At 42.1% G+C, this 14,680-nt stretch overlaps 1 protein-coding gene across 1 annotated transcript in view; it reads left to right on the plus strand.

The window, feature by feature from the left end:
- Nucleotides 1-14,680, plus strand: part of wb (wing blister) — a 682,542-nt gene that overhangs the window by 250,033 nt on the left and 417,829 nt on the right. Inside the window, exon 3 of the mRNA XM_068227209.1 lies at nt 10,931-11,173. Coding sequence (XP_068083310.1) covers nt 10,931-11,173 — 243 coding nt within the window. The remainder of the gene's footprint in view (nt 1-10,930; nt 11,174-14,680) is intronic.

Genomic DNA, 14,680 nt, shown 5'->3' on the forward strand with positions numbered 1-14,680 from the left:
AGATGTAGAATGCAATACTTACGTCGAAATGAAAAGGTTAACACAGGATAGGGTGGCATGCAGAGCTGCACCAAACCAGTCTATGGACTGATGACTCAAACAACAGTTAGGAAATGATAGTTTCTTTGTTTTTGTGCTAGTGTTTTTACGGCCCACCGACACAGATAGGTATTATGGCGACGATGGGATAGGAAAGGCCTAGGAGTTGGAAGGAAGCGGCTGTGGCCTTAATTAAGGTACAGCCCCAGCATTTGCCTGGTGTGAAAATGGGAAACCACGGAAAACCACCTTCAAGGCTGTCGACAGTGGGATTCGAACCCACAAGCTCACAGCAGCGCGCCCTTAACTGCACGGCCAACTCGCCCAGTGATAGTTTCTTGATGTGTTGTGCACCTGAGATCGCATTATGCACAAATTTTGCAGAACATTTAACTTTTGTCTCACTTTTACTGGACTACAATGTATAATGCGAATAAGAGGTTGCAATAACCATCAGTCGACTCTGTTTCGAACGAGCTGTCTTTGCGCCAAGTTAATAATAGGTTTATCAGTTGTGCGGTTTAATATTTTTCAAACTTTATTTGAATAGTTTTTATCTAATTTTGTTCGTATTTTTTTCTGATTTGTAATCGAATATATTATTATAACCGAGACTTGGATGTGACGTACCCACTTGGCCCACAGATGTATGACAAAATTATAACGTGGCGGGTCACTTTAATATTAAAATAAATAAATGATATGTCATTTGTTTCTCCATAAAGAGCATCCCAAGGGCGCCAGTCTTCAAACTTATGGCTTGAAAACAAAAGTAGATAATTAATAATAATAATAATACGTAATGAGACTCAAAAAACTCCCAGGGGTGGGGTGACGGGACACAAATTCATTAAGTACACTAACTTGGAATTTAAGGATCATTAATAATAATTTCAGAACATAAAAATTAAAACAGCTATTTATTAAGATGAAAAACGTGACGTAACGGAGTTTTAACGAAATCTGAACTTACGGAAGCAAAAGAAAAATTGAATGAGATTAATTTTAAAAATGAACTGTTGCGCGAAGACTTGCAGTAACTTATGCCTTTAGCTCACCAATTGTAGACTCTGTTGTCTTGAAGCTGATGATATGAGGATCTCTCGTGCTGGCTGCTTCATCTGTTATTGGATTCCAGTCCTACTTCCTGTCTTTAACACATCCTACTGTACTCCTTACATAAAGTCGTAATGAGTCCTAATTTTAAATGCAAAACCACCATGGGTTATGTTCATGGAGAGAATACACTCGTATTCTTCCGTATTACGGAACAGTAGCGTAGCTAAATTCATAACAAAAGCTCTCCTCCTCTAACTAGTCAAAATCGGTCTCCCGTTGACTACCTCTCGTCATTGCGATAACAAGAGAGTAACAATGAGAGTAACTTTTGAGTAGAATATACTCAGATGCGAAGTGAACTAAGTTAAAATCTTCTCCGACGTGCAGACGTAGAATCGTAGTAAGAGTCTCTTCCAAGAGTGAGAATGTGAATCTGAATAAGAATGCTAATAAGAGTGCTAATGTCCTCTCCAGCTCTTGTCAGTGGTATATATCGGTTCAAAAGTCTCCTTCCATCAGCCATATCACATGGTCCAGTAAGATTCGAGGTCTCATCCCTTCTCCGATGTATTGCTGTGAATCCATCACGTTGCTTCATTACGTTCATTCACATAGCCTGAACTTTCCCGCTGAAATGAAGCGTCCCGAAGCGGAGTTTGAAAAGTGGGTGTTAATAATGTATCAACTGTCTCTTCATGAGGTAGAGAGGGTAAGGTCTCTCGTAACCTAGAAGACGTACTTTTCCTGGAATTGGGCTGAAATTAGCCTGCTGACTCTGGTCACCTCACAACCGCTATTGGAAAATTTACTGCAAGTTATAAATATGCATGATGTTGAAATACTTTACCCAGTAATTTGTTCATTCAGAATACGTTATAGCCGCGATACAAAGAAATGAAATGATGATTGAAATGGATGATAAAAACCCTATATATATATATATATATATTGACCTATCAGTGATTAAATATACACATCTTATCAATTAATTACATAGTTCAATAATTAAAAACATGCAGTGATGTCCCAGACATCACATGGATATCAGTTACAGAGTATAGTTCTGTAGTTACTGAAAAATGAAACCAATTAAGTTAAGTACAAACATCCATGTGTTCATTGTTGGCAGATCAGCAGCTTAGCCGTTAAAACACGGTGGCAGTAAAATAAAACTTATTAAACATTTTTAATGTTACAGTAACGAATAATCCCTTCGTTCATATAGCTTGACATTAACGTGATATTTTTCAAACTTTATTTCAATAGGTGTTTTAATTTTTTTGGGGGTATATTTTTCTGCTTTGTAATGAAATAAATTACTACAAGCGATAATCCCTTCTCTTTGTTAATTCTACCTACCTGTTGTACGTTGTATTTGAGGGGGCCCGAATTTTTATTTTGACAGGCGGGTCCACATTACTTTCGTTGTGGCCCTAAGTGGCGATGAACGCTATTATCTCTAAAATAGTGCTGTTCTTAATGATCGGACAATTACGTGGTCAGGACTGTTTGCAGTGTATATAGAGAACTTCTGTGTCGCCTAAACTATGTCTTTATTTAGAAATGATAGGATTCATCTCAGGGATTTCACTCTGAGTACCCTTTTCTGAGGGTGCTCCTCTCTTTTATGGTTGTTCGGTTCAGAAAATATGTCTGGAAAGTCTTTATTCAGTGTGCGAATTGGTCGTTCATTTGTAAAAGTCATATGGCTTTTCGTTACTTATTGTGACAGCAAAACTGAGTTAATTCGTACATGTGCTTACTTCTTCTCTTCTCTCTGCCCCTTTTCGTTGACCTTTCGGGGTTCCAAGAGGTCTTGGGCGGGATGTTTCGGCACCGGAAGAATGCGAGGCACTGAAACTAAGAAGTGGACAGCGTTGTTGAAGTCATCGTATGTTAGGTTTTTAGAAAGCTTTGATTTCCATTTAGTCAGCTCGCTGTTGTACTCATCCGAATTCGGAACTCGAGTAGCGGTGGTGTTGGTTTTGTTATCATTAAACTGACAGCTCTCTGGGGAATTTCGTACTTCATTTCTTGACCGAGACATCTCTATGCACTACTCTGCTAATGCGTGTTATCGGATGGATAATATTTTTGCAATTTTTATCCGGTAATGGTGATTCGTCAGAGAGAATATTATGAATACGTATGTAACGATTGTGCACAGAATAGGAATAAGTATACACACGAAAATTATCGAACCCATTATTCAAATGACTAATAAAACTATAGCATCAACATCAAATGAGTAAATACTAATAAATGGCTCCCACATTTTTAGTGAATAATGCATTCAAGTTCAACAAGTAATATCTTAAAAAATACCTGGAATGAAATAATACTGATACCGCTAATATGAAATATATCAATCTTTCTTCTTCAGTGTGGCTTTTGAACGTCTTTGTTATTCACCAGTTGTTCAGTGCTGGAGTCCGTAGATGATGTTGTGAGAAGGAGCTGATCATATCGCGCACGAACGTGAGGGAAGTAGTGAGGTGGCACAGTATGCTTCAATAAGTAGTTTTGAAGAACCGGGCCAGTCTTTTGTCGACGTTAGGCCCCCCTTCTAATGTCAATAACGCGGAGTTTGTGATATTGTGCCAAGGCTGTATAGTCACTTGCCCTACGGGGTAAGGGCAGCAACAATTCAGGCACGATGGGGAGTGATGTGGTATTATCCCAGCGATCAACGACCACTGCCATGCGGGAGCTCCTTCAGCAGTTGACATCTGATCCGCCAGTCCGCCGAAGAAGTAGTGTATCGAGCGAGTTGGCCGTGCGGTTATGGTCGCGCAGCTGTGAGCTTGCATTCGGGAGATAGTGGGTTCGAACACCACTGTCGGCAACCCTTAAGATTGTTTTTCGTGGTTTCCCATTTTCACACCAGGCAAATGCTGGGGCTGTACCTTAATTAATGCCACGGCCGCTTCCTTCCCACTCTTAGCCCTTTCCTATCCCATCATCGCCATAAGACCTATCTGTGTCGGTGCGATATAAAGCAAAATTGTAAAAAAAAAAAAAAGAGTAGTGTATGCTCAGCAGACGGAGGATCCCTAGAGCCGGCAGATCTTTAACAACGGGCCAGAATGTCAGTTCAGTGACAATGAAGAAGGCCACCCGTTGGAGCACTTGGTGATGATGTTTGTTGTTTAAAGGGGCTTGACAGCTAGGTCTTCGTCTCCTAATGGTACGAGGTGTAACGAAATGACACGATAATATTAAAACTTCAAAATGTATGCACTGACAATAATCTAAAATGAGTGATAATGCAAAAAAGACCATGAATCCAAATCAGTCAATGGATCAATTTCACAATGCCTTATTTTCTGAGATGAAGCTTGTTTTCCAAAGGGTTCCAAAATCCAGATCACCGGCCCCTCATAATAGTACTAATTATTAGTAAAGCAGAACCATGGCATTCCTCGCACGATGGTACTAATCACAGGCAACTCACACCCATGGCGTTTTCTCACGTAATGGTTCTAATCACAGGCAACGTAGACGCATGGTGTTCCTCATATAGTGGCACTAATCATACGTAGTGCAGACCTATTCTCAATACAGGAGAACCAACACAATTTAGCGCAGCGTACAGCATCTACTCCCGCATTCACGTTAGTCTGCGTAGTCAGGAGCGCCCGCTCCTCCGCCTCGATGGGATGCACACGATGGTACTAACCACAGGCAACGCCCAGACCCAGGCTGTTCTTCACATAATGGTACTAACTGCAAGTAACGTCGACCCATGGTGTTCCTCACGTTATGGTGCCCTGTACGGAGACGACTTTGATATTATATTATTTATTTAGCGATTGGCTTGTTGTGCCGGGATTGTCAGAGGATATGTTCGGTTTATGTCGGACAGGTCTTTCTTTCTTTCTTAATCTGTTTGGTTACGTCTCAAAACTCACGAGTTTCAAAACTCACGGGCTAACATGAGTTACAAATAGTATTAAAACTCACGACTACAAACTGGTTGCTAAAGTAAACATTCTAATGAGTCTCAAAATTCACGACTCCGGACAGCAGGTGCTTGCGATGACCGCAGGAGGGATGACGTACCCGGTGACTCACGCTTCCCTTACGACAGGCAGGGGATACTGTGGATGTTATTCTGCCACCCCAACCCACAGGGGAAAAATAATGGCTGGTGAATGAAAGAGACCGAGGTGTATTATTATTATTATTATTATTATTATTATTATTATTATTATTATTAAAATATTTTGCTGTTGTCTTAAAGCTAATATAATGCATTTGTTTACCTTCCACATAAATTTATAATAATGACGTGTGGCCTCCGGGGAGGTCTGGTGCAGGTCTTTGGAGTTAACGCCGTATAGGTGACCTGTATGTCTGTGAGGATGAGGCCCTTCATAAGATGAAGGCTAATGCTGAAGACGGCACAAATACCCAGTCCCCGAGCCATAGGAATTAACTAATGAAAGTTAAAATCTCCGACCCGACCGGAAATCGAACCGGGGACCCCCTGGACCCCTTGGACCAAAGGCCAGCATGCTAACAATTTATGCATTCAGACGGACGACATAAAATCAAAGTAGGTGTATTGCCCATTGCTAGTTAAAACAAACTGTCAGTTGGTAGTACTGGGACTTAGTTCCATTATGCAGCCAGAAGGCGGCATTTACTTGAATAAGGAATTTTATTTAGAGATATTAAAGGTCAAAACAGTTAATTCACTCATTTAGTTTCAACACTTGCAGATTCATTCAGGAAAAAGGCGTATTAATATTTTTAGTAAGAGTTCATCTATTCGCTTATTTCAGTAGATTGTCTACCCGACACACGTAAACCGAAAAAAAACCCACCTCATTACGCATTCGATTATTCTGTGCGATGTAACTGAATGATATTTGAAACTCATTCGATTATTTAAATAATCGGATGGAAGTTATTCCATTATTAAAAGTATTCCATTATCCCATGACTAATAGGGTGGACATCCATTCAAAGAAGAACTGGCCCTGCTCGTGAGTTTTGAGACTGGTCCAGGTAGCGAAACCTGTTCTTACTAATCCTCTTCCTGGAATTCGTGAGTTTTGGGACTCGTGAGTTTTGAGACGACACGATCTGTTTACCCTCGAGGGTTAGTTTTTCTCTCGGACTCAGCGAGGAATCCCACCTCTACCGTCTCAAGGGCAGTGTCCTGGAGCGTGAGACATTGTGTCGGTGGATACTACTGGGAAGGAGGACCAGTACCTCGCTCAGGGGGCCTCACCTGCTGTGCTGAACAGGAGCCTGATGGAGGATGGGAAGATTGGAAGGAATAGACAAGGAAGAGGGAAGGAAACTGCCGTGGCGTTAAGTTAGGTACCATCTTGGCATTTGCCTGGAGAAGTGGGAAACCACGTAAAACCACTTTCAGGATGGCTGAGGGGGGAGTCGAACCCACCTCTGCTCATTTGACCTCCCGAGCCTGAGTGGACCCCGTTCCAGTCCTCATACCACTTTTCAAATTTCGTGGCAGAGCCGGGAATCGAACCCGGGCCTTCGGGGGTGGCAGCTAATCACACTAACCACTACACCACAAAGGCGGACTAGGTCTTTTTATTTGATGCCTATGAGCGACCTGACTGTGTGTGTGTGTGTGTGTGTGTGTGTGTGTGCGTGTGTGGTGCTGGTGGTGATGATGATGATGATGATGAGGTAGGAGGAGGGTGAAACCCAATGTCGGCACGTAGGTTACTCCTGTCGAATAACGAATATACTGCTGACACAAAAAAAAGTATCAAACTTTGGTCGACTGTAATAATTTGTGTGCCTTTATTTTTCAAACGGAGATTGTACAGAACCAAAACATGTTCATTTATTTGTACAGAAGCCAAAAATGAATAAAAAATGCACGCACGTTTACGCTTGATTATCCCAAACAGACACAGTGGTCCAAAACCGAAAGTCACTGCACTTGAATGTAACTAAAAACAAACTGAAACTTACACTTAACACTTTTCAGTACTCCGTGTTCCCACCTCTGGCTCGTAGCACAGCAGCACACCGGCGTGGCATGCTTCTGACAAGCTCCCGGATTGCATCGTGGGAGATGGTTTCCCATCTTTCAATAATGCTGCTGTCAGTTCCTGGAGTGTGCGGGGTTGCTGTGGGTGAACTAGCAAAATGTGCAGTGGCTCTATCATGCACTAATGTGAAATGTTGCCCAATATTGTCTGCGATCGGTAGTACATGGTTCTCCAGAACCTCCTCAATGTAGCGCACAGTTGTCCAATCGCCCCTGAATAACTACGAGGTCACTTTTATGGTTCAAAGAAATTTCTCCCCAAACCATCACAGATCCGGGGTCAACCGGGACACTTTAAGCTCACCTCGTACTGCGGCGATTTCGGAGGGCCTGTAAACGAAGAAATCGGTCTTCATGTGGCATTGTTTTCCGTTTTCTTCCTGAATCAGGTCACCGTTTGACACTGTGTAGCTCTTGATATCGCTGCTACAACCTGCAGACGACTGGTTGAGACACTCCGAGACACTGCCACATAACGCTGCGTGTGTCCTTCCTGCAAGAGGGTTACTGCACGCATGACTTTTTCTGATGGTAAATGCCTTCCCATGTCTTGTGCTCTACACTGCCTGTGCTGCTTACCAGTACAACGACTCACATATCACAGAGCACTGACAGACCATGTCTTACGTCACGAACCACTCCTCTTTGGGATGCGGTCACAAAGATAACTACTACGACTGAAGGGTTATATACTTGACTTCATTATTCCGCCACATTAATGTCACCAAGCGATTAAAAAAAGAACCCTGCAGAGCACCATGGACGTGAAACAGCATGTGTGTACGCTAGTTCATACCAAAGTTGTGATACTTTGTGTGTGTGTATGAGCAGTGTGTTATTTGCATTCCACTTAGTCGAACTGTTCGTCTCCTTACTTCCAAGTCTCCCCCAACCGAAACTTTGCAACATTTTCGTAACACTACTGTTCAATCAATCAATCAATCAATCAATCAATCAATCAATCAATCAATCAATCAATCAATCAATCAATCAATCAATCAATCCGCACTTAGGGCTGTCGTCGAAGTTTTAAATGGCTTAAATGGAAAGTTATAAAACATTTCCCTTGATAATTTATTCCATTCCCTTACTCCTCGTCCTGTACGTGAATATTTGTCCCAATTTGTTCTCCAGAATTCGAACATCATTCTCCCTACATTCAAAAACTGCACTGAAGCTTATTCGTCTACTAATATAATTCCAAGCCATACAGTCCAGCTGTTCGTTTCCTGACGTTCAAGTTTCCCATCCCAACGTTTGCAAAATATCCGTGACATTTTAGTCTTTTGTCGGGAATCAGCCAGGACAAATGATGCTGCTTTGTCGTCGTAGCCAGTAATCCTGGTGAGAATCCCGCAGAATAAAACAATAATTGGGGTATTATCAGTGACTTACACGTTCTCTCCTTTACATCCTTACTGTTTTTGTTTGAGTCATCAGTCCACAGACAGATTTGTTGCAGCTCTCCATGCCACCCTCTCGTGTGGTAACATTTCATTTCTACATAACGACTATATTCTTCATGGAATCTGATCTGTTTGTCAAATAATTCATATCTTGGTGTACCCGCACCGCTCTTACCGCCTGCACTTCCCTCAAAAACCAACTGAACAAGTCCTGGGTGTCTTAACATATGTCCTATTATACTATCTCTCCTCTTCGTCAGATTACGCCTAACCGTTCTTCTCTCACCTGTTAGATTTAGCATCTCTTCATTCGCGACTAAATCTACCCGTCTCACCTTTAGCATTGTCCGGCTCCATGGCTAAGTAGTTAGAGTGCTGGCCTCGAGTCACGGGGGACCCGGGTTTGATTCCCGGCAGGGTCATGAATTTTAACCATTATTGTTAATTCCGCTGGCACAGTGGCTGGGTGTATGCGTCGTCTTAATTGTCATTTCATCCTCATAACGACGCTGCGCAGATCGCCTACGGGAGTCAAATTGAAGGTCCCGCACTGGCGAGAAAGATGTCCTCAGACACTTCAGGCACTAAAAGCCATACCCAATTTTAATTTTATCTTCAGCATTCTTCCGTAACACCACATTTCAAAAGCTTCTATTCTCTTTCTCTCTGACCTAGTTATCGTCCATATTGTACTTCCATACAATGCCAGAGTCCAGACGGAAGTCTTCAAAAACGTCTTTCTATGTCAATGTTCGAAGTATGTAGCAAATTTCATTTCTTAACAAAGGCCTTCCTTGTTTGTGCTAGTCTACATTTTATGTCCTCCTTTCTTCTGCCATCGTTAGTTATTTTACTACCCAAGTAACAATATTCGTCTACTTCCTTTAAGACTTCATTTCCTAATCTAATATTTCCTTTATCACCTGACTTCGTTCCACTGCAGTCCTTACTACGCATCCTTACTACAATCCCTGAACTCCCTCAAGTCTCATCATAACCATAACCCCCATGTACAGTACCTACGTTAGTTTATGCGATTGCACCAGTGAACGTCCTCCCTTATATTAACACCTAGGTACTTGTGATGACTTCATCCTATCAACACAATCATTAAACCTGAGAGAACTTCTCTCCTTTGTAAAAATTACAACCTGACTTTTCACCACGTCCATCATCTTCTCTCTGTTGTCCATCTCACACTTCGCCAACAGGTACGTTATTGTTAGTTCTGATGTACACTTTCTTGCTCCAGGTAATAATTACTTTCTTGTGGCTATATCTATCCGAGTGCAGCCCTTGAAAGGCAGACCCTCCGATGAGGGTGGGCGGCATCTGCAATGTGTAGGGTAACTGCGTGTTATTGTGGTGGAGGATAGTGTTATGTGTGGTGTGTGAGTCTTGTTCCAGGTGTACTAGGTTATGATCTACACCCTCTTGTAGCAGGTGTACTTACGGTGTGATGAACACCCTCTTGTTACAGGTGTACCTAGGTTGTGATGATCACCCTCATGTACCAGGTGTACTTAGGTTGTGATCATCACCCTCTTGTACCAGGTGCACCTAGGTTATAATGAACACACTCTTGTACGAGGTGCACCTAGGTTATTGATAGTTATAATGACCACCCTCTTCTTCCAGGTGTACCTAGGTTATAATGAACACCCGCTTATTCCAGGTGTATTTAGGTTATGCTGTACACCTTCTTGTACCAGGTGTACGTAGTTTATAATGAACATCTCCTTGTGCCAGGTATACCTATGTTATAATGAACACCCTCTTGTACCAGGTGTACCTACAGTAAGTTATACTGAACACCATCTTGAACCTGGTGTACTTAGGTTATAATGAACACGCTCTTGTACCAGGTGTACCCACATTGTGATGAACACCGTCTTGTTCGAGGTATACCTAGGTTATAATGGACATCCTCTTGTACCAGCTGTACGTAGGTTATAACGAACACAGTCTTATACCAGGTGTACCTAGGTTATAATGAACACCCTCTTGTACCAGGTGTACCTACGCTATAATGAACATCCTCTTGTTCCAGGTATATTTAGGTTATGATGTACACCCTCTTGTCCCAGGTATACCTAGGTTATGGTGTACACCCTCTTGTCCTAGGTGTACCTAGGTTGTAATGAACACCCTCTTGTACCAGGTGTACCTAGGTTATAATGAACACCCTCTTGTTCCATGTGTACCTCTATTGTGATGAACACCTTCTTGTACCAGGTGTACCAAGGATATAACGGACACCCTCTTGTACCAGGTGTACATATATTGTGATGAACACCATCTTGTGTCAGGTGTACCTTGGTTATAATGATAATGAACACCCTCTTGTTCCAGGTGTACGTAGGTTATAATGAACACCCTATTGTTCCAGGTGTACCAGGTGGCATACGTGATCGTCAAGGCCGCCATATCGCCCCGCCCTGCCAATTGGATTTTGGAACGCTCTACAGATGGCTCCACCTTCTCGCCATGGCAGTACTACGCTCAAAGTGACGAGGAGTGCTGGACGCGCTACGGGTTGCAGCCCACCCCGGGGAAGCCCACGTACAAGAGCGACCAGGATGTGATCTGCACCTCCTTCTATTCAAAGTTGAACCCTTTGGAAGGCGGAGAGGTATATACACTGTCATTGTTCCCACCTATTTGTCCCGGCAATTTTTCGCTTCTTACTTCCGGCTTACTTAGCTTCCAGTCCCGTACAGGAAAGTCACTCTGAAAACTAACTAGTGAACATAATAGTTTCATACGGGAGGCCGGTAGATGCAGAGTAGGTCTCGGCCCTCAGGTGGCCATGGCTGGTCCGTGGTCCAACAACTTTGGTCTCTGAGCGGCCAACCGAGCAGAGAAGGGGTAGCCACGGCTCTACCGTGGCTCTAAGCCTCTGAATTCGGGAGACGCGACTGGGCTGGACCTCACGGCTGGCGCCAACCGTCGGCTGTCCTGAGAATGGTTTTCCGTGGTTTCCCATTCTCCTGCCCTAAGGCGAATGCCGGGACAGTTTCCTAGTATACGCCACGGCCGCAAACACCCTCACCTTCTCCGAGCATCTCCTTCACCGTTACAAATATACCGGCCTGAGAGACGGCGTCACCGTTTAAGAGGCCGGCCTCCCCCTTCAGGGGAGGAATGAAAACTTAGTAGTAGTAGTAGTAGTAGTAGTAGTAGTAGTAGTAGTCATCCGGAAGCTAACTTATCTTACAGAATGATCTCAAGTGATTTGCTATACCCTTATTCAGCTTTACTACCATCCTAGGAGAATACTTGAATTGATCCGCCTGTGCTTTCCCTACTGACATTACTTTAGACTTGAAAGGCTACCTTCCGCTCGCTGTATCTCGTTTCAAGTTCCAAGATGTTAGAGTGCAATCTGCCATTAGGAACAAGTCGTCGGTATCGGGTAAACTGCTTACTACATTTCCCTCCCTATCACTTTGGTACTTTTCAGTGAACTATGGACAACAAGGTCTCGTCCAACCTCTGTATCTATTTTGAACCAAGAACTCATTCCTGCATCAATGTTCAATGTGGCCCGATTCTCAATAATAATAATAATAATAATAATAATAATAATAATAATAATAATAATAATAATAATAATAATAATAATAATAATATTACATAGATTATGATGAACACCCTCTTGTACAAGGTGTACCTGGGTTATGGTGTACACTCTCTTGCTCCAGGTGTACCTAGGTTATGGTGTACGCCCTGTTGCTTCAGGTGTACCTAGGTTATGGTGTACGCCCTTTTGTTCCAGATGCACCTAGGTTATGGTGTACACCCTCTTGTGTCAGGTGTACCTAGGTTATGGTGTACACCCTCTTGTTTCAGGTGTACCTAGGTTGTGATGTACACCTTCTTGTTCCAGGTGCACCTAGGTTATGATGAACACCCTCTTGTTCCAGATGTGCCTAGGTTATGGTGTACACCCTCTTGTTCCAGGTGTATTATTATTATTATTATTATTATTATTATTATTATTATTATTATTATTATTATTATTTCGGGGTATTTGTGGATCGTAGAGGTGAAAGAAGGTGTCGGGGTGAATGGGTCTAACTACAATGTCAAGAAAAGAATTTAAAACTTAAGCTGAAGTTTATATTTTCTTAACTTCAACCTTAGCAAATATTCATAACAATGAATCGTCAGGTAGAATGACAAATTTTGAACAAGACAAGAAAATCCAAAATTTAGAGGCTTTAAAAATCTGGGCTTCAAGCCCGTCGTTTTTACAGTTCTTGAGCTCCTGGTTCAAATGTACAAAAGTGCACAAATTTATACAAGGGCAGATATCCCCTAATTCATGGAGCACTGGCTCCCAAAATACAATATCCAGCCTTTAAGAGGTATTCAGTAATCTTACTTTGAACAAGAGCTGACAGGCTCTCAGTTTTCCAAGCCTACCTAAGGCAACATCAACAAACACTTCCTGGCCTCTCAAGGCACCACTTACAATAGAGGAAAAGAAAAAATGACTATACAGGGGTATTTAATACCCAACTTACTGGGCCTTCATGTGAAAGGAATACCGGTTAAATAAATGGCCCGAACATGAAATGAATGGAGGCGTTTGCTTGCGCTCCTAGATATGAACTCTTATAAACCTAAAGGGCACTAGACCGATGAAACAGGGGCTATTCCCAAACTACTGAGGTGACTCGTATAATGATAAATTAATGCATTACGGAAAGGAAGAAAGCCAGTTACAAACGTAGTCACCTCAAACCAAGATGAAGGGGAGCTCGAGAGGGTACGTCACTCTCTATCCCCGATTTACAGTTAAAGATTTAATGAAGTTTTTACCTAAACCGGCTGAAAGTTATATTTTTAGGAAAACTAGGTTACATAGTTAATGATTCGTACCTTTCCCTGAGGTCAAACTGCGGAGCAAGCAAGAAATAAAGATGTTATGTGGCCATTACCTTATAGAAGTTCTAGCAGCTGACGAAGGGGCCTCCCGCCTCCTGCTTGACACACACACTCAGTAAGATGACGATCAATTGGCCAAGAGACGTGAAAATCCGCAGTTTATAAACCCTCGGGGAAAGTTCGAGAGCATTCCGGATTAAACTAGCCACACCCTCTCACGTTTATTGGGTACTTTAAAAGTTACACCAAAAATCGAAGAAGAAGAAGAAGAAGAAGAAGATTGTGATTGGTAGAAAATTAATTACAGAAATTAGGGATTGGCTTGATTCGAAACTGGCGGAAAGAAAATATAAATATTGCCTACCCAAAAATAAATGAACATCAATTAGTAAAAAAAACCTTATGAATACAAGACTTCTTTAAATCAAAAGTTCTTTCACTTCGCACCAGGGTGCATGATCATAGTTTATTACAGTGACATCTATGGCAGAATGTCCAAACTTCTTGATGAAGGGCAACAAAACAAGCAGAAATTCACACACTACGGGAAACTTCACAATAACAAAATTACATCAGATTTTAGTGGTGACATCTTCTGAGTAAGTTTATAAGTTGGTGTAGTTTCAGTTTCACTGTTTCACCAATAGAGGAGTTCATTTTGGCGCTGGATTCAAATGCGCGGCGTTGAGGTGTACCTCGCGGTACAATTATTATTATTATTATTATTATTATTATTATTATTATTATTATTATTATTATTATTATTATTATTATTATTATGTTAGTAATATTAAAGATTTCAATTGTGAAAATTCTTATGGGCTTGAAAACAGCATCCTGAAAAACAAAAATTAAGTAAATTCGTGTCCTCTTTTCACGCACACGCCGATGGAGGTGAGCTGCATGCTCCATTTTTACCACCTGCCAGCCCTCCTACCATTCTCTGCACATGGTTATGAGGGTGTTTAGGGGTTGTAGTAAGGATGTAAAGGAGAGGGATATAAGTCTCTGGTAATACCCCACCTAGAGTATGGCTCCACTGTATGGGACCCTCACCAGGATTACTTGATTCATGAACTGGAAAAAAAAATCCAAAGGAAAGCAGCTCGATTTGTTCTGGGTGATTTCCGACAAAAAGTAGCGTCACAAAAATGTGGCAAAGTTTGGGCTGGGAAGACTTGGGAGAAAGAAGACGAGCTGGTCGACTAAGTGGTATGTTCCGAGCTGTCAGTGGAGAGATGGCGTG

This window comes from Anabrus simplex, chromosome 4, assembly GCF_040414725.1.
Source record: "Anabrus simplex isolate iqAnaSimp1 chromosome 4, ASM4041472v1, whole genome shotgun sequence".
In the NCBI taxonomy this organism is placed as follows: Eukaryota; Metazoa; Arthropoda; class Insecta; order Orthoptera; family Tettigoniidae; genus Anabrus; species Anabrus simplex.